This window comes from Ovis aries, chromosome 1 (assembly GCF_016772045.2).
Source record: "Ovis aries strain OAR_USU_Benz2616 breed Rambouillet chromosome 1, ARS-UI_Ramb_v3.0, whole genome shotgun sequence".
NCBI lineage: Eukaryota > Metazoa > Chordata > Mammalia > Artiodactyla > Bovidae > Ovis > Ovis aries.
In genome coordinates, this window is record NC_056054.1 from 86986686 (window position 1) to 87007432 (window position 20747).

At 45.9% G+C, this 20747-nt stretch overlaps 1 protein-coding gene across 1 annotated transcript; it reads left to right on the forward strand.

The window, feature by feature from the left end:
* Positions 1–6627: 6627 nt before the first annotated feature.
* On the forward strand, positions 6628–19813 carry LOC114116333 (glutathione S-transferase Mu 1). The gene is made up of 8 exons (XM_027972751.2): positions 6628–6752; positions 7055–7130; positions 7547–7611; positions 7913–7994; positions 8093–8193; positions 8910–9005; positions 9093–9203; positions 19278–19813. Exons 1-8 carry the CDS (start codon positions 6717–6719, stop codon positions 19365–19367), a joined length of 657 nt encoding a protein of 218 aa, XP_027828552.1. The 5' UTR covers positions 6628–6716; the 3' UTR covers positions 19368–19813.
* The last annotated feature ends 934 nt before the right edge of the window (positions 19814–20747 follow it).

The window sequence follows — 20747 nt, forward strand, 5'->3', positions numbered from 1 at the left end:
CCCTTCTGTTGTGCTCTGCAGGGCTGCATGGATGGGCGTGTGTGTGTGTGTGTGTGTGTGTGTGTGATGGGAGGTTGGGCACAGGTGGGATTATACTATTGCTTGTTCATTCCTATCTCCACTTCACGCACCTCTGTTTCTTGGCATGAGGTGTCTACAGAAGGGGGGCCCTTCTGTGCCTGGTTCCCTCTTTAATTCAGCATTCATGGGCTGCTTCCTTTCAGCTTGTAGTACTCTGTGTCATGGTTCAGGGGGCTCTGGGGTGCTGGGGAGGTCTGAGTAGTCTACTGATGGAGTGGGATCCTGGTGGATTCACTTCTGTCACCTTCTCCTGGAAGTTTTCTCTGCTTTAGATACTCTTCTTCTGTGTTGTTACAACATATATCAATAACATTTGCTTCTAGTGTATTATAATCATTGTTTGACTTGTTTTTTCTCTAACTTGGTCATAAAGAAATTGAGGAGAGAATCCATTTCTTATTTGACTTTATCTCTCACATCTATTATACTGCCTTGCAACAGTAAATGTTCAATAACAGTTGGAAACATGAAAGAAGTATCTCTAGTTAAAACCCTGGGCAACTCTAGAGGCATTTCATGGACTTGGAGCTCTGCATAGAGGTGCCTCGCTTCCTGGTGGTGCTAGTGGTAAAGAGCCCGCCTGCCAGTGCCGGAGATGTAAGCGATGTGGGTACGACCCTTGGGTGGGGGAGATCCGCTGGAGCAGGGCATGGCAGCCCACTTCAGTGTCTTTGCCTGGAGAATCCCAGGAACAGAGGAGCCTAGCAGGCTACAGTCCATGGAATCGCAGAGAGTCAGACTCAACGGAAGCGACTCAGCACTATATAGTTTCTTGAGCCACTTAAGATAAAGAATGAACATCAGAAGATTTGAAATCTATAGGTCTATGGGAAAGCCATTCGGTCTCCCTAACTGAAGCATGTAGTGGGCTGTAGCTGGCCCTTAGATAACTTGACCTGAAATGAGCAGGGCTAGTGTGTGGACCAAAGTGTAGCCGCTCTGTGCAGTCAGGAGGGAGAATGCCATTTGAGGTAGAGTGTAGGCCTCATCAGATAACAATATGATTGGCAGGTCCGTGAAAGAGTGGCTGGATGGTGAAGTTGGGCTTGTTATAGCACAGCCTCAAGTCTTGACTTGGCCTCAAGTCATCGCCCTCAGGTTCTTTGGAGAAGAGTCTTGTTGGGTATTTGTCTGGGTGGTCATTTCTTGCAGTTATTAAGCAAAAAATATTAAGCAAATGTAGGAATAATGTGAAATAAAGATTTTTTAAATAAATGATTATTTCAAAAAGTAAAACTGCTAACATAAAAAAGTCCAGTAAACTAATAGTTAATGAAACTTATAAGTCAGTAAATATTTTTGGTTTTGCAAGCCATGTGGTCTCCATCATCACAATTGTTCACTTTTATAAATATAGTGTGAAAGCAGCCATGGGACATACATAAATGAATGAATGGGGCTGTATTTCAACAGAACTTCAAAAACAGGTGAACTTATTTCTCTGACTCCAGATTTATATGCTCAAATTGAAAGGGCATAGCTAGTGTGGGAGGGAGGGTTAAGACAGAGGGGACATATGTATACCTATGGCTGATTCATGTTGATTATATGACAGAAATCAACACAATATTATAAAGCAATTATCCTTCAAAAAAATAATAAATAACTATCTAAAAACTTAAATCTTAGACTCAGACGTAAGAGGTGACCATGAAAAAAACCCTAAAGAACAAAATAACTCAATCCTTTTTAAGAAATGAGGCAACATGTGATAATGAAGTGGAGAAGGCAATGGCACCCCCACTCCAGTACTCTTGCCTGGAAAATCCCATGGATGGAGGAGCCTGGTGCGCTGCAGTCCATGGGGTCTCAAATAGTCGGACACGACTGAGCGACTTCACTTTCACTTTCACTCTCATGCATTGGAGAAGGAAATGGCAACCCAGTCCAGTGTTCTTGCCTGGAGAGTCCCAGGGATGGGGGAGCCTGGAAGGCGGCCATCTCTGGAGCTGCACAGAGTCGGACACGACTGAAGTGACCTAGCAGTGATAATGAAGACAGTTGCAAATAAAGGTTGAACACATTTGTTTAAATGTGAAATATTTCTTCTTAGTAGCATTTCTTGTTTTCCATACTTTTCATCTTAAACTTGGCTCCTTTTGTAAATTCTTGGAATCCTAGTTTGCATTTTGTTATTCAAAATGTTATAAGCAAGTGGAAAATTTTTGTCCCATATATAATTGGTATCTTGTCTGTCAGGAAGCATTTAACAGGAGGCTTGTAAGTTTTGATTTTATCTTTGCTGAAAATAGCTGCCTTGTAAGACAATACAAATACACAATGTTGAGTAAAACACCTCTGCTCCATCAGAGCTTTGGTCCCCGTGTCTTGCTTTCTCTCCCCACCCCTCTCTCCCGCCCACCCCCCCTCTCTTTTTCAGGCTGATAGCCTGGAGCGCAGAGGCCTTCTGGGTTCACTTTCCTGCCCTGGCTTCCTTCCCCGCCTCGAGAGGGCGCCTGAGGCCTTCATGAACAGAGCAAGCCCCGTGGAAGGGTTTTTTGGCTTTCTGCATAAACCAAGGAATATCAGCCTCTTTCTCTTTCCTTTACTTTCTTATCAGTTGACTCTGGACCACCAGGTTCCAGTCCATTAAAGGACCTCAACGTTTGTCAATGGTTATTTCTACTGTCTTCTTTTAAGATTAAAAAATGTTCTCTATAACCTAAAGTTACACAGACAACACTTACAAACTCAAAAAAAAAAAAAACACAAAAAAACGAGCAAGATGAAGACACATTTAGATTCTGCTCTTTGTATTTATGATACTATTAAGCTTGTGTTCTGAGGCTATTTCATACAGAAACATTGTTAATTCACTGAGAATTCAGAAGGTCAGACGTAGAGCTGGAGGGAATTATGGAAGACCGCACAGAAGAAAGACCACAGGCTAGACCTCTCAACTGGATACTGGACACTGTAAGTTTCGATGTCTTGCACAGTGTCCTCTAAAATATTAGAACCTGTCAACATTTACAGTCAAGAGAGCGAGCACATGTAAATCCAGAAGACGTGACCACACTGACACTGAATATCAGCGAGGCAACCACCGGCTGCATCAGGCCCTTCAGCCCCCTCTCCGGTTTCCCGAGTCCCCCTGCCCCCTACTGCCTTCCACTCACCCACTGCCCCCACCGGTGGGACCCCTGAATCTGGAGGCCGAGTCTGAGAGCCTGCTCAGCAAGCCCTCCTCCTCCTCTTGCAGAATTGACCTCTTCCTCCTGACCCCATCCTCCTGATGGGCTGCCTGTGCTCAGGGCACATCTCTGTGTCCCCAGTTCCTTGTCCCAGCAGGCACCGCCTTTTCTCCTGCCTTCAGCCTCCCTCCCTCTCAGTGCCCCTTGGGGTTTGAACACTGAAAATCTCTTCCATACTTAAAAATTCCTCCCTGTATTTCCCAGAAGACTTCCAGCCTTCATTACCCAGGATGGTCTTACTTATGGTGCTGCTATATGTCGATCATAGTGATTGTTTTTTCATAAAGGAAAACGATACATGGATGAACTAGATTGCATTATGTGTTACAGCATCTGCTTTACCTATTTTAAACATTCCTATTGTGCTTAATGTAGCTTTGGAAAGTCATTTTCTCAGTGAAATCTAGTGGTGTTTCTGTCAGTTCAAGATGCAGGAAGGTGAGAATTGTAATTCCTCATTATGTTATGAAATGTGTAACTATTGTGAAGGTCAGCACGTTTGGTGACCATAGTCACCATCGCTTCCCTGTGGGCAAAAGGACAAGAGAATCCACTTGACCCTGAGCCACATCCTGAGTCTGGAGCCAGAACTCATCCATGAGGACAGGCAAGGAGGGAATGGCTGGGACCATCCATAGAGGGACTGAGCTCTGCTGGTCTCTGCTGACACACTCTGTCTGCTTCCAAAATTAGCAGAGATGTGCAAACTCTAAGTCTGATTTAACAGGGATTTGAGAAGGAAATGGCAACCCACTCCAATACTGTTGCGTGGAGAATCCCAGGGACGGAGGAGCCTGGTGGGCTGCCGTTTATGGGGTCACACAGAGTCGGACACGACTGAAGCCACTTAGCAGCAGCAGCAGCAGAAAAAGTCTATCTGCCTTCCAAGCCCCACTCCATACTATCCCATGGTGATTTGAATCTTCTTGGAACAGTGGTTCATGCCTTTCTATCCTACAAAGTGTTGTGCTGTGCTGTGCTGTGCTGAGTCATGTTCGAGTCTTTGGGACCCCATGGACCATAGTCCGCCAGGCTTCTCTGTCCTTGAGATTTCCCAGGCAAGAATATTAGAGAGCGTTGCCATTTCCTCCTCTAGGGGATCTTCCAAACCCAGGGATCGAAACCATGGCTCCTGAGTCTCCTTCACTGGCAGGCATATTCTTTACCACTGAGCCACTTGGGAAGCTCTGTTTTTAAATATCTATTTTTGTAGTATACCAACTTTGCGTTTTTGGAGAAAGGCATGGCAATCCACTGCAGTATTCTTGCCTGGAGTTTCCCATGGAAAGAGGGCCTGATGGGCTTGTTGCAGGAAAGGGGACCCCTTCCAGGGCCTGTAACTGGGCTCTTGTCTAACACTCGGAAAAGAATTGTCCGAGGAGACACTTGCTGACAAAACAAGAGATTTGATTGGGAAAGGGCACCTGGGTGGAGAGCAGTAGTAAGGGAACCCAGGAGAACAGCTCTGCTGCGTGGCTCGCAGTCTTGGGTTTTTTGGTGATGGAATTAGTTTCCGGGTGGTCTTTGGCCAATCATTCTAATTCAGAGTCTTTCCTGGTGGCACACGCATCACTCAGCCAAGATGGATGCTAGCCAAAGGGATTCTTGGAACTGGACAGACACGCAGTGTCTCCTTTCGACCTTTCCTGAACTCTTCCAGTTGGTGGTGGCTTATTAGTTCCGTATTCCTTATCAGGATCTCCTGTCATAAAACACCTCATGCAGCTGGTTACTATGGTGCCTGGCCAGGGTGGGTGGTTCAATCAGCGTGCTTCCCCTAACAGGCTTATAGTCCATGGGGCTGCAAAGAGCCAGACATGACGAAGCAACTTAGCACATAACACATAGCACAGCTTTGTGTTTTAACTTATAAAATGTGTTGGTTTTTCAAAGTTCCTCTCATTTGTTTCCTACATCCACTACTTTGTAATATCCTTTCAACAAACAAAAGAAACCATAGCCTACCCAACGTCCTATTCTGCTAATTTTGAAATAACCTTCTTCCTCAAAGAGGAAAGTTGACAGGTAGGACATTGTCCTGGTGTAGTCTGTACTGCAAGTCACAGATCACAGAGTAACTTCAAAGGACACCGAGCCCACACACTGCTATATATAAGACAGATAATCGACAAGGACATAGCATACAGTACAGGAGCTCTGGGTGTCCCTATGGCTCAGATGGTAAAGAATCTGCCTGCAATGCAGGAGACCTGGGTTTGATCCCTGGGTTGGGAAGATCCCCTGGAGGAGGGCATGGCAACCCACTCTAACAATCTTGCCTGGAGAATCCCCATGGACAGAGGAGCCTGGTGGGCTGCATACAGTCCATGGGGTCACAAAGAGTCAGACACAACTGAGCGACTGAGCACAGCACAGGGAACCCCACTCAGTGGTCTGTGATAGCCTAGAGGAGAAGAGAATCTGAAAAAGGATGAATATATGTTTACGTATAATTGAATCACTTAGTTGTACACCTAAAATAAAGCAGGATTATAAACCAAATATAGTTCAATAAAATTTTTTTTAACAGCAAGCACAGATCACTCTCTTGAAATCACCTTGGGTCATATGTGTTATATGCTAACATATAACATATACCAGGGTGAGGGCTGGGACTGCGGATCTAGGCAGCCAAGGGTGTCTGGGTCACTCTGACTCTGGTCCTGTGCGGAGTCATCCAGGCTGTCACCCTTCTCTGGACACCCTCTGGAGCCACCCACTCAGAGCACAGGTCTTCTCCCCTGGGTCACATTCCCACCACACTACCCCTCACTGTCCCATCAATGTGAGAGGCATGGAGCTGTCTGGCAGGACATCTCTGGAGCTGCACCTGGGTACTCTCTCTGCTGTGCAGGAATCTGGATTTAGATTCACAAGTGAGGCCATAAACTACTTGATTAATTTATGTTATATCTTTATTTTCAGGCACATGAGGAGGGCAGGGCCCTCCAGAGTCCCTGAGAGGAAGACATGGAGGGCACATTTCCTTTCTCTGCCTCCTATCTACTCTTCCTCCTGCACTGATACTCCTTTCAGGAAGACTGTAGCGATCATGGATTGTAATCATGGGGGAGCGTTAGGATTGCCTGGGGTTCTCATCTTCCTGTAACCCGGGCCGATTTAATGTTATGATTCAGGCTTGTTTCCCAAGGGCACTGGCAACTCCCCCGGTTAGCTGACGTCTCTCTGGGGTCTGGAACCAGGGGAGCCCGACCTCGGCGGCCTTTGATCTCTAGGTGCCCAGAGATTGGTTTCCATAGGAATCTGCTGAGAGAGAGACAAGAGTAGACCCTGCTGTGTCGGCCAGGGGCTGAGTCAGGGGCTGGGCTGGGGCGGGGCCGAGAAGAGGGGCGGGTGCTTCCGGCCCGCTTCTCCGGGATTCAGAAGTTTCTAACCCAACTGCGCTGGAGCTTCTGCACTTTGAGCGTCATAACCTGCACCATGCCCATGATTCTGGGTTACTGGGACATCCGCGGGGTGAGCGGGGGTCCCCCAGGGCGGGGAAGGTGGAGGCGGGTGGGAAGTGCAGCGCCCTCCTGGGAAAATGCTGCAAAGCTGAGGCCGGTTCAAACCAGAAACTTCCGCAGGACTTGCTGCAGCGGAGCCCCTGTCCCCTCAGCCCGATCATCTTCTCTGGGTGTTGGCATGTGTGTGTGTGGCGTGGGTGGGCTGGTGCAGGTGACGGTGCTGAGGGAGTGGGAGGTGTGGAAGTGACCTGGAAGAGTGAGAGTTTTGCAGTCAAGACTGACGTCTGCCCTCTGTCCCACCATCTCTGGCAGCTGGCCCATGCCATCCGCCTTCTCCTGGAGTACACAGACACAAACTATGAGGAGAGACAGTACTCGATGGGAGATGGTAATGAAATCCTTTTTCTGTTGTAACTTCTGCTCAACTCATGCTGATTTGTTGCCAAGCAACCCATGTTCTGCCTTTGTTGCTCCCATCCCTTAAACTCCACCAGCTGGAAAAGGGACCTGCCCCCTGTCAAACCCTTTGGGGGTGCAGCTGTCCTCCAAAGCAGGCCATGAGAGCCCCTGTGGCAGCCTTGGGCTCCATTTAGTGCTTGCATTAGCTCTCCGTAAGCCTCAACTCAGGAAGGTTCCAAATCCTTCTACGTGTGTTTTCCCCCAAAGCTCCATGTGAGATTAGAATCCAGTTCAGAATCCATATCCATCAGTTCAGGGGGTCTTGCCTCTGACTCCTTGGGAGGTGCCCCGGGAAGGAGGGTTGGATATGTGGGAGATTGTTTCACTGCATCTTCTTTTTCTCAGCTCCTGACTATGACAGAAGCCAATGGCTGAATGAAAAATTCAAGCTGGGCCTGGACTTCCCCAATGTAGGTGCAGGGGCTGAGGTGCTGGGAGGGGGAGTGGACAGTGTCTCCATCCATCTCCTTTCCTGGCTTAGAGGTTTCAGGAAGAGGTGCCTTCTGCTCTTGTCTCTCAGCTTCCTGGTTCTCTCCTCTGCCCTTCAGTGATACTCTGTCCCAGCTCATCCCTCCATTTTATAGCATGTTATTTAGTGCCTACCATGGGACAGGCTCTGTGAAAGCCAGGTTTCATTTCTGCCCTTGGTCAATGGAAGGGGGTACAGGGGAGTCTGGTGGCCCAAATAACCAGACCCTGTTGTTCTTCCAGCTGCCCTACTTAATCGATGGGACTCACAAGCTCACCCAGAGCAACGCCATCCTTCGGTACATCGCTCGCAAGCACAACATGTGTGAGTGGGTCTGGGGTTGGGGGCAGGGGTGCAGGTCGTCATGCCCAGGGCTGGGCTGGAGGAGATACTGAGGTTGAGTCTCTGTTTTGTGGCCACAGGTGGGGAGACAGAGGAGGAGATGATTCGTGTGGACATTTTGGAGAACCAGGTTATGGATGTCCGCTTTGCTATGGCCAGGATCTGCTATAGCCCTGACTTTGTGAGTCCTCTCACTTGGGGGGACAGCGTGTGAGATGCTTGTCACAATCTCATCGACTGGTCTTTTAGATTTTTACTTCCTTAGTAACTAAGACATTTTCTTGGAAACTCTGATTCAGTTCCCACCAATCTTAAGAAGAGTCCAGCTTCTCCTGGATGGAAATTCACTTCCTAGACAGGATATTTTCCTCCTTAGCCCAGCACCTCTTCTCCTCATAAGACCGAAACACATGTGTCCAGTGGGCAGCCCAGGGTTAGACTTTATTCCTCTCCCTCCTTCCTTTCAGCTTCCAGTTCTCTCCAACTGTCCAGAAACTGCCCAGGTGTCCACACCATTCTAGTCTCCTACACTGGAACATAGGACTTCTTTCCTAGTCATTTTAGTGTGGATCAGCCTGAGGTCTGAGGCCCAAGCTCCGCCAGGTCTCACAGCACTGCTGGTCTGACCCAGGGCAAGTGTCTGGAGCTGAGTGGTGACAGGTCCAGGAACAGTGTGTTTTGCCCTTTGCCTTCCCATTGCTTCTCACAGATAGGAGATGGTTCCCATAGGAGTCTAGTGAACACAGGGGTTGAATTGCCCCTGGGCCCTGACTCATGTACAGTGGAGGGACATGAGTGCTCCCCTGACAGCTGGGATCAGACACAGACAGCCCTGGGAGGACTGCTACTGCCGGGGGGTCTGTGTGTGAGGGTGGTGACAGCTGTTTTGTGTCTCAGGAGAAACTGAAGCCTGGTTTCTTGAAGGAGATCCCTGAAAAGATCAAGCTGTTCTCAGAGTTTCTGGGGAAGAGGCCTTGGTTTGCAGGGGACAAGGTATGTTGGCCGGCTTTGGGGGCGGGATAGCTGTCATTTTTCCCAGGTTCAGAGTTCGGTGCGCATTCATGCTTTGTCTTCCTGCAGCTCACCTATGTGGATTTCCTGGTTTACGACGTCCTTGACATGCACCGCATATTTGAGCCCAAGTGCCTGGATATGTTCCCAAACTTGAAAGACTTCATTTCTCGCTTTGAGGTGATTCCCTTAAACCCCCTGTATTTACATTTTCCTTCTCTTCCTTATTTTCCCTGATTTTGTAGTTGGAACTACAATGAAGAATAGCATTTATGGAGAATCTTGTTTACCAGAATCTCTCCTCAGTTACTGATGTGTATTGTGTCACATTTAATCTTTATAACATTCCTACATGTGGAACAATTATCCTGTCCATTTTACCGCTAAGGAATTAAGCTGAAAGGATAAGTAATTTCTGAAGGTCACACAGCCAGTCCAGGCTGTGCTGGGCTCCCCGTCAGACCGTCTGGCTTCTACGGGCAGCAGTCGGTGCCTCTCCGTTTCCTGTGCTGAAATGAAAAGCTCAGGTCCTTTTATTGTCTGGGTTCACAGTTCTGGAAAGTGTGTAGGAAGCAGAATATTCAGGAGATGGTATGCAGCTGGCATTAGTAGAATGGGACACAGTAGGATTGATATCAAGTACTAAAAACAGAGACGATATATTCTCCTGATCTCCAAAGGGCTCTGCAGCAATTGAGCCTCCACCTGTTGTTCTGAGATTGTCAGATCTGTCGTTGGTGCTGGGATTTGGGTACATACAGAGGAGTCCTGTGCAAGGATTTCATCTTGACACCTCTTATGGTGGGCAGTTCCTTTACTCCTCATCTCCAGTCCCTTTTTCCTTCCTGTTATCCCAGTTTCCTTCCCAGAGATGCAGTAGTACATCACTTTAAGTCAACTCACTGATCTGATCCTCTCCCCTGTAGGAGACACTGTGTCAGGCACAAGTGGGATACAGAAGTCATGCAGTCCTGGTGCCCAGCCTCTTGGGCTCAGTGCAGCTGGGGAACTATAGGAACCCTGAGCAGTGTGGTGTGGGTGGAGCCACCTTGGTTCTGGAGGAGCACAACCTGACCTCACCTCCCAGCTCATCACTGACTCAACTGGACAGCAGCAGAGTCTGCTTTGTGACAGATATGGGAATTTGGAGCTCTCGTCCAATAGGTTTTTTGGCCTACAGTCTGTTTTGTATTCCTCCTTCCCATACTGAAATTTGCTTTCTCAGCTAGTTCTCATCAGCTCTGGTTTTGGTCCAAGGCTTGTTGCCTTGAGAATTTTGCAAGAGCTGGGGTGACTGTCCAGCAGGGAAGATGGGGACAGATGTGGCCTGCAGTGTGGCCTGTTGGGCCCTGGGCTGTGGGGCACAGGCAGTCCTAGATCTTGGAGTCCTGGGCACTCTTGGGCACTGTCTGTCTTGGCAGAGTGGTGCACAGGTACACCTGAGTGTCTCACTGTCTGGTTGGCTGTAGCAGGACTGAGGATGATGTGGGCTGAGGCCAAATGAGAGTGGACTCGGGTCCCATGCCACGCAGTTGGTCTGTGTCTTTTAAGTGGAATAATTAGAGTCTGGCCTGAGCCAGTCTTGCTGCTCCACACCCTCCTATCAGGTTTCATCCATGTTTTGCTGAGTAATTGGCTGAAATGTGATCTCTTCTTTATGTTGCCTGGCCGCTTTCTGAGCCCTTAGTTTTGCTAGGCGTTCATCCCTCTGTGGGCAAACCCTGTGAAGTAGGAGCCTTTTCAGAGACAGAGATTATTTTTTGCTTGATGAGAGGAACAAATGCTCCTATGATGAGATGTCGATGAAGAAACATTTGACACCACTTAAGAGGAGTGAGTTTTGACTTTATTTGGAGACCTTCAATTTTGTTTGGAACCCAGGAGAGAGCTTCTCATAGAGCTCTGAAGATGTAGGGTAGGAGACAGTAGGTCTATGAATTTTTGGCTGGGATGTATGTAGAGTCAAGCATGCATCTTGGTAAAAGATTAATGCTAATTATTGAAAAACAAACATCTCAAGTTAATGATCTCAGTGCTCTTCTCTGTGTAGGAAGATGGGTAAATCTGGAGTCACGAAAATTCTCTTTTTGAGATGCATCCTAACTCTCTGGGGGCCCCATGTCTAAAACACAGAATGTTTCATCCTGGTTTTCTTCATCCTGAAATCTCCTCAGGGTGGACTGTCTGTGGTTGATGCGGTAGATTGAAGCTTACCCCTTTCTGTAACCAGTTAGGAGGGACTATCTTCAGGCTTTTACTGGTCATGGAAACGATGTAAGATTTGCATTCTTTTATTTCGATAAATTTTTAAAAGTTGTTTATGTAGTTTTGGCTGGGCTGGGTCTGCGTTGCTGGGCCTGGGCTTTCTCTGGATGCAGGGAGCTCGGTCTGCTCTCTAGTGCTCCGGCTTCTAACGCAGTGGCCTTTCTTGTTGCAGAGCAGCGGACTCTAGGCCCTTGAGGTGCAGTAGCTGTCGCTCGCAGGCTCTGGAGCACAGGCTCAGTTGCCCCGGGGCATGTGAAATCTTCCCAGACCAGGGACTGTACCCATGTCCCCTGTTTTGGCAGGCAGATTCTCAACCACTGAGCCCCCAGGGAAGTGCTTCATTCTTGACAAATCCTCTAAAAGGCTGTAAATTAGATTTTGGGTGAAGGAGCCTTTCCAATTGTTTGAATTTAAAAACACCTCTTTTCTGTTATTTTTTCCCTTTGGTGTTAGAGTCTATCTTGTTAAGTTAATCAGGCTTAGTCTCAGGTCATTTGTGCTATATTTACATATCTGACATGAAGAGGTTTTTAAAAATATATAATGTTTTTGGCTACATTGGGTGTTGGTTGTGTAATGTAGAATCTTCCGTTGTGGCATCCGGCTTCTTCTGCTTGTGGTGTGTGGGCTCCGGAGCACATGGGCTCAGTAGTTGTGGTGTGCGGGCTTAGGTGCCCCAGGGTATATGGGATGTTAGTTCCTTGACCAGGGATTGAACTGCCTTCACTGCACTGGAAGGCAGATTCCTAACAACAGGACCGCTAGGAAAGTCCCCTGATACGTGGAGATTTGCAAGACAGACACAGTTGCTTTCAATTCCCTGAAGAACTGGGCTGCTACCTAAATGATATCAAAAGATGGATTTGGCCAACTACATTTTTTTTAAATTATGCTTTTTTATATCAGTAGGAAAATTTCCAACTAAAGTGGAAATCAAAAGATTTCTATATTCTAGAACTTTAGGGATCAGTGTATCATGTCTTCAAATGTTTGCAGAAGGCCCTCTTTCTGAGTGCACAAGTCAAACTCAGTCCTGTTTACCCTAGGTCAAAAACAAAAGCAACCAACCAAACAAAACTCCCAAACCAAACTCCAGTATTGCTTTTATTAAGTACCAGGCACCAGCCTCAGTTGGATCCAGGGTATCGGAAGCATGGACGGCAAGGCAAGAGAGATATATAGATATAGAGAGAGATAAGGGAAGAATTTGCAGTTAAGAGAATAGAGGAGAGAAAAGAGGCTGATATTCCTTGGTTTATGCAGAAAGCCAATAAAGCCTCAGACAAGAGACTTGCTCTGTTCACGTAGGCCGCAGGTGAACTCTCGAATAGCGGAAGGTGCCCCACCTTGGGCACCTTCTCGACTGGGTCTAAGAAGCCCAGGCAGGAAATTGAACTCAGAGGGCCCCTGCACTCCGGGGAATTAGCCTGAAAAAGAGAGAAAGAGAGAAAGAAAGTACGACGTGGGGAGGCCAAGCTTGTGTAAGACCCGTAACTTTATTTTCCAAAGGAGCTTATATACCCTAAGTTTTACATAATGGAAGATTCAGAGTCATGCAGGGGCAGCAGTCCTGACCCTTATCGATACCAGGCTTTCTTTCTGCATACCTTTCTGTATACAAAAGGTCTCAGGTGATTTACATTATCTTCTGGCCAGGAGGCCTGTTAACATTTTATGGCTCTTTTCCTTGATAAATGTTAATCAACCAAAAACCTCCTTGTCCCTTAAAGTGTTTTTTGTTTATTCTGCATCACCCTCAGAGTACTAAATAAAGTTACATTCCTAAAGAACGAAGGTGCAGTGGGTTATCACAAAGAAAGTACTTAACTCACAGATCTAATGTTGCTAATGCCAGGGCTACTACCTGTTATTTCTATATACCAACTATATCAACAAATAAAAGATATGAAAACTTGGCAGCTAGTATTGGCTCAACAATGAAACTGTTAACCAGTTCTATTCTAATGATTTTTAACTTCTTGAAAGGCTCTACATTCCTAGAGTGTTTTTAGCTTCCTGTGCCTCTTGCAGTTGGGAGGCTGTAAACAATCACATGCGTAGTTGTAAAAGTCTAGATAAACTTGTCAGGCAGGCTAGTAAGCCATCAGAGGGCTTTTTGGAATGAAACACTCTTATTATGCCCAGGAGACTTATTAACCAAAGCTCTAAGTTGATTTTCTCAGAGAAAGGTGGTCGGGGATAGCTCCCTGTTAATGTCAGAGGAGTTGGTGAAAGTCATAAAGTAGTAAGACAGACAGACTCTGGTTTTTGGGATAGATGCTCGAGCAGTTCCAGGGGATCCCTCGAGTCCTGATCCGCCTTGCCCATCAGGTCTTTCCGCATAACCTTGTCATGGGTGGGATCTCCCGTGCTGGCTCCCAGCAATTAGGCCCTGAATCTTAGATTGCAACTTTATCCTTATGGTGTGTGGGCTCAGGTAAGCCTGTTGGTTTCCTCTGTTATCTTTAATTAACATTTCCTGAGAGGCAGATGATATGCCCTGTCTTATGCCAGGCAGGGGCGCATTCCCCAGTGAGACATGTTTGTATATCCCCACGGTATAATCAGGTAAAAGAGATATACCCATCTTACATAAAGCCTGTTCAAATATACCACTTTTTAGCATGTTACTGAGTCCACGTTTAGTCTGCTTGCTGCACAGTGGGCCATTCATCTGAGAGATGAGGTGCAGACTGAGAAGCTGGCAGACTAATGTCTCAAAATAACCATCTTATCAGGATCTGATGCCAGGCTCTTTTATATAGCAGAGAAGGGGGAGTGAGGAAGTAAAGTAAAAAGGTCATTAATCTTGCAAACTTCTCCTGGAATTGCCAGCCTCGGGGAGGGGCTATGTTAATTTTTTCCTTCCTGTAGCCATCCACATGTGGACAGGGTCCTGAACAAGGGCACTCTGGCTTAACATTCAGGCATAGGGGCAGGGTTCCCCAAGGCAGGCCGTTATGTATGGAGGGTATCCTTGTAGTGAACAAACGCAATGGGAAGCAAAGTTTAAAGTAAAAGAAACAGATCTGGCCTTCTCTGTGGGTAGAGTGGATAAGAATCTGCCTGCCAATGCAGGGGACATGGGTTCAATCCTTGATCTGGGAAGATTCCACATGATGCAGAGCAACTAAGCCTGCACCACAACTCATGCGCCTGGCTCTCGGGCCTGAGAGCCGCAGCTATTAGTCTATGTGCTGCACCTGCCTCCTGAAGCCCCCGCACCTAGAGTCTCTGCACCACCACAGGGGGAGCTATGGCAATGAGAAGCCTGTGCGTCATAATGAAGAGCATCCCTGACTGGCTGCAACTAGAGAAAGCCCAGCTCATAGTGAAGACCCAGTGCAGCCAAAAAAGAAAAAAGATACAAATCTTAAAAAAAAAAAAAGAAACATCCAACATGGAGGCAGATTTTGTTCTTCCCCTTAACAAATAAACTTTCATCTCAATTCTATCAACTATTAATATTTTACCTTTAACCATAGCCCTTGTAAGGATCCTGTTAACAAGTCTTGGTCTTACAAGGAGTCCCAGAAACTTTCCTTTGTATTCCCTGGCCATTTTACCCAGTTCTATCCCCAGTGAGGGGTTGAGTCAAGGGACCCAGGCTTTTTTTGTCAATCTTTATTGGATTGTTTGGCATATTGCCCTGAGCAATTGCTGGTGAATTTTTGTACTTTCTTGCCTTTAAATTTTTCCTACACTGTGGTAAATAGAGTGGATTTGTTTGGGTCTCTTTAACATTTACGGGGACTGATAAGGGGTCTTTTTGGCTCGTCCAAAACATCTTTTTTGGTAGTGCTGTATCAAAATCTTTAATTTCATGCCATCAAAGTCTGTTTCATTTATCATACCTCTTAATAGGCATCTAAATATTTTCATCCTATTGGGACCAGTCCCTTTAAAATTTCGAGTTTGTAGGAAGAACTCACTTGACTTTCCCCTCAGCTTTTAACTATTCCCTTGTTAATTAACCTAATGAACTTTAATTATTCTTTTGTTTTTATTAGCATCTGTAATATCCATTGAGGGGAAGCTGAGACCATAAATAAAACTCTAGGAACAATGTTTGTTGGTTGGTTGATTGGTTTGAAACTAAGGAAGTTCTTAAGTTTAGCCACCATTATATATCTGTGTATCTACCCCTTAGTTTGATTTTTCCATAGGGACCAGCTAAACAACTGTTTTCTTTTTTTTTTTTTATTTTTTTTTATTTTTTAAATTTTAAAATCTTTAATTCTTACATGCATTCCCAAACCTGAACCCCCCTCCCACCTCCCTCCCCATAACATCTTTCTGGGTCATCCCCATGCACCAGCCCCAAGCATGCTGCATCCTGCGTCAGACATAGACTGGCGATTCAATTCACATGATAGTATACATGTTAGAATGTCATTCTCCCAAATCATCCCACCGTCTCCCTCTCCCTCTGAGTCCAAAAGTCCGTTATACACATCTGTGTCTCTTTCCCTGTCTTGCATACAGGGTCGTCATTGCCATCTTCCTAAATTCCATATATATGTGTTAGTATACTGTATTGGTGTTTTTCTTTCTGGCTTACTTCACTCTGTATAATCGGCTCCAGTTTCATCCATCTCATCAGAACTGATTCAAATGAATTCTTTTTAACCGCTGAGTAATACTCCATTGTGTATATGTACCACAGCTTTCTTATCCATTCATCTGCTGATGGACATCTAGGTTGTTTCCATGTCCTGGCTATTATAAACAGTGCTGCGATGAACATTGGGGTACATGTGTCTCTTTCAATTCTGGTTTCCTCGGTGTGTATGCCCAGAAGTGGGATTGCTGGGTCATAAGGTAGTTCTATTTGCAATTTTTAAGGAATCTCCACACTGTTCTCCATAGTGGCTGTACTAGTTTGCATTCCCACCAACAGTGTAGGAGGGTTCCCTTTTCTCCACACCCTCTCCAGCATTTATTGCTTGCAGATTTTTGGATCGCAGCCATTCTGACTGGTGTGAAGTGGTACCTCATTGTGGTTTTGATTTGCATTTCTCTAATAATGAGTGATGTTGAGCATCTTTTCATGTGTTTGTTAGCCATCCGTATGTCTTCTTTGGAGAAATGTCTATTTAGTTCTTTGGCCCATTTTTTGATAGGGTCGTTTATTTTTCTGGAGTTGAGCTGCAGAAGTTGCTTGTATATTTTTGAGATGAGTTGTTTGTCAGTTGCTTCATTTGCTATTATTTTCTCCCATTCAGAAGGCTGTCTTTTCACCTTGCTTATATTTTCCTTTGTTGTGCAGAAGCTTTTAATTTTAATTAGATCCCATTTGTTTATTTTTGCTTTTATTTCCAGCATTCTGGGAGGTGGATCATAGAGGATCCTGCTGTGATTTATGTCTGAGAGTGTTTTGCCTATGTTCTCCTCTAGGAGTTTTATAGTTTCTGGTCTTACATTTAGATCTTTAATCCATTTTGAGTTTATTTTTGACAAAGGAGGCAAGAATATACAATGGAGTAAAGACAATCTCTTTAACAAGTGGTGCTGGGAAAACTGGTCAACCACTTGTAAAAGAATGAAACTAGATCACTTTCTAACACCGCACACAAAAATAAACAACTGTTTTCAATGAGAGATCTCTAAAAATTTACCAATTTAGCAGGTTTCCCAGTTTAAAGGATCCATTGTTAGAATTCTTAGTCATGATTCAAACCAATAAGAGGCAAGAGGAATCCCCACAAGAGAGTGCGAAGGATGCAGCCTTCTTGGGAGCCAGGAAGCTTACTCACAAATATCGTCTAAGAGAGTAAAGGACTTTGTTGTGCAGGGAGACACAAGGAGCGTTGAAACAACAAAGACCCTTTATGAACTGGGCCCCCTAATGACACATTTACCTAATGCTAGTGTAGCTGGACAAAAAGACTCTTGGAATCACAGTCTATGCAACTTGCTGCCAACCATACACCGTATGTGTGCCTTCACGATTAGAGAGACTAAGCTTTCAAAGTGCACTGGAAGATGCCTAAGAAGATGAGGTAGAACTTTTACGTCTCAAGGCTACAGGGAGACGATGCAAGTTCTTCCTAGAAGGACTTTTGTTCCCTTAAGGTCAGCATTTGAAAACAAAAATTTTTTTGGCCAAAGTAATCACAATTTTACCAGGCCTTCTAAATCATTCAGTCTCTTTGATCTTAAAACCCATTCCTCTAGCTGTGTACAGTCAAAAAAACCGTAATTTTGAGTGTCAAAGAACCCCTTTTGACCATTTTTAGAATAAGATCTGCTTTGGTATAGTTTCCCCAATTAAGTAAGTATCTGCAAGTATAAACTCCATATGTAGTGTCCCTGAACCTGCCTGTAGTGGCAGTCTTAGGTTGGCAATCTGTCACCCCTCTTTCTTTTGTTTATAAAGCTTTGTTTCCCATTTCACAGTATGTTTGTCAGGATAAATTTCTTTGGTGTGTGTGTGGTGGGCCGTTTGGCTATTTGTGAGCTTAACTCTCCTCGTTGTCACCCTGTAGTCATTTCAGGTCTTTGATATGTCTCAGACAGTCTTAAAACATAGTGGCCATTGGGAACATAGGTTGGCCAAACCTTTTGTGTGTGTCCCTGGATGAGCAAGTTTCTTTAGAAAGTGGGATTCCCTATGGGATTGCTGTGTGGAATGAGGACTTGCCTCCACCACTCCTGCAAGTTTCTCAATTGCCTGAAAAAGCCTTGCTTGACCAGAAGGAGCCCTGTCCCTTATCTATGGAGCTAAGAGATCTCGTGTGGTATCTACACTATATTCCAGCCAACTCTGGTAAATTAGTCAGTCCAAGGAAGGACACCAACCAGTCCCTGACCTACATACCCAACCTGAACCTGCCCAGTGTCTCAGCTGGGTACTTTCTCAGTATCTCTAAGATGAGATGACAGGAAGCTTTTTCATATACCACTAAAGAAAGCTCAGGATTGTCAACCAAGATGGTAAATGGGAGATCATGAGAGATTCACCTAAATTCATATGATCACGTACAGAGGTGGACCGCACAACGGGCCTTGCTGGTACCAAGGCTCCAGCTCCTTGTAAGCTTCCAATCCCAGTAAGAAGTCTCATTTGAACTCCTTTGTGGTCACTATAACTGTCCACTTGAAACAAAGCCCACACAATGTAAGAGCGGTGAGTTTCCCTTTCATTTGGAGACCTGTATGCTAGGAGACACCCTCTCAGAAACCTCAGATATCTCTGGGAAACTGCTTTCAGGAGGTGGAGGAGGAGGTCTGGAAAATTGGAGTAATCAATTATACATCTTGGTAAAGAGTACTGCAAATCACCAAAAGCTAGGGATCTCAAGTTACTGATTTTAGTGCTTTACTCTGCATGGAAAATTATACAGACCTAGGTTGATTATAGAGTGCTTCTTTAGATGCATCTTAACTGTCTAAGGACTGTGTATCCAAACCAGAGAATGTTTCATCTGTTGTTTTCCCATCCTGACTTCCCTTACGGGCACACTGTTGGTGGGCAACTGCCAGGACTGGTCACTTAACTGTTTGTATAAGCGGATGATGAGTGAGTCTCCTTGTTTTCTTTCCAGCTATAAGGAAGGGGGTGCAGCAGAGAGACCTCAGAATTGAGAGGGAGAGCAAGCAGGCTGCATTCTAGCCATATTACTTCTGTGCAGTGTGAGCATGAGGGAGGTGCTTATCTTCTGTGTGCCTCAGTTTCCCATCTGATAAATGGTCTCAGTAGAACCCATCTTGCAGGGGAGTCATTTAGGGATTCTGAACCTATGTCATCATCTCCAGCAACAAGCACTGGGTGGAGTCTCCAAATGTCCTGTTTTATCAAGATATCACTTGAATTACAGATAATTGGCAGAGCTAACGTTCCAGAGCTGGGGACACGAGGAGGATGGTATTTTGTCCCAATATTTGACTCCACATGGAAGGGCTGTATCTAGGTTGCAAACTTAGGGAGACCTGCATGAACCATAGTGGGGCAGTAAACCTGAAGCCTGACCTTTTTCCCACCCTCAGGGCCTGAAGAAGATCTCTGCCTACATGAAGTCCAGCCGCTTCCTCCCAGGCCCTCTATTCCTGAAGCTTGCTGTGTGGGGCAACAAGTAGTGCCCGCAACCAGGAGATGGGCGTGAGGAGCCAGTGCCTTGGAGACCAAGTGGACCTTCCTGCCCGCGGAACCATCTGTCTTTTTCTTTCTCCTTCTGTTCACACTAGATGGCTTCTTGGCCCCCTTATTTCCCTCCCACCCTCCCTTCCATCCATCCTTTAATTCAGTTTCCCACTTTTTTTTTCTTTTCTTTTTATTTTTTTTTTAGCAAAGATCCTCCTCCACCCCACATTATCCCTCCTACACTAAAGCCACCCAGACTAACCTTCCCTTCCATGGTTGCTTCTGCATTGAGGAGCCCAGTCAGGTCCCTGGCCCATGGAGCTGTGTTCTGAGCTCCCAGCATTGCCCTGAAGACCAGCACTGGCCTGGTGTGAAGTCCGTGCTTCCCAGTGTGGTTCCTGCCCAGCCTGTCTGATCCCCAGTAAAGCCTTTTCACACCTGCTGTGTCCTGTCTTATTCCCTCCTGGCTTCCTGGAGTCACGACCAATTATGTTGGGTGTGTGGTGGTGTCCATTTTCCCTTCAGTTGTTCTCTGCAGGGCTGCATGGATAGGCGTGTGTGTATGTAGGTGTGTGTGTGTGTGTGTGTGTGTGTCTGTGTGTGTGGTGGGAGATTGGGCACAGGTGGGATTATACTATTGCTTGTTCATTCCTATCTCCACTTCATGCACCTCTGTTTCTTGGCATGAGATGTCTACAGAAGGGGGACCTTTCTGTGCCTTGTTCCGTCTTTAATTCAGCATTCATGGGCTGCCTCCTTTCAGCTTGTAGTACTCTGTGTCATGGTTCAGGGGGCTCTGGGGTGCTGGGGAGGTCTGCGTAGTCTACTGATGGAGTAGGATCCTGTTGGATTCACTTCTGTCACCTTCTGGAAGTTTTCTCTGCTTTAGATATCTTCTTCTGTGTTGTTACAACATATATCAATAACATTTGCTTCTAGTGTATTATAATCATTGTTTGGCTTGTTTTTCTCTAACTTAGTCATAAAGAAATTGAGGAAAATCCATTTCTTATTTGACTTTATATCTCACATCTATTGTACTGCCTTACAACAGTAAACGTTCAATAACAGTTGGAAACGTGAAAGAAGTATCTCTAGTTAACCCCTGGGCAACTCTAGAGGCATTTTATGGACTTAGAGCTCTGCATAGAGGTGCCTAGCTTCCCGGTGGTGCTAGTGGTAAAGAGCCCGCCTGCCAGTGCCAGAGATGTCAGAGATATGGGTGGGAACCTTGGGTGGGGAAGATCCGCTGGAGCAGGGCATGGCAGCCCACTTCAGTGTCTTTGCCTGGAGAATCCCATGAACAGAGGAGCCTAGCAGGCTACAGTCCATGGAATCGCAGAGAGTCAGACTCAACGGAAGCGACTCAGCACTAG

Excerpts from the sequence above, each read along its gene's own strand:
- LOC114116333 (XM_027972751.2), top strand. The coding sequence starts at position 6,717 with ATGCCCATGATTCTGGGTTACTGGGACATCCGCGGG. Across the intron at positions 7,131-7,546 it reads ACAGTACTCGATGGGAGATG|CTCCTGACTATGACAGAAGC; the intron begins GTAATGAAATCC and ends TCTTTTTCTCAG. Across the intron at positions 9,006-9,092 it reads CTTGGTTTGCAGGGGACAAG|CTCACCTATGTGGATTTCCT; the intron begins GTATGTTGGCCG and ends GTCTTCCTGCAG.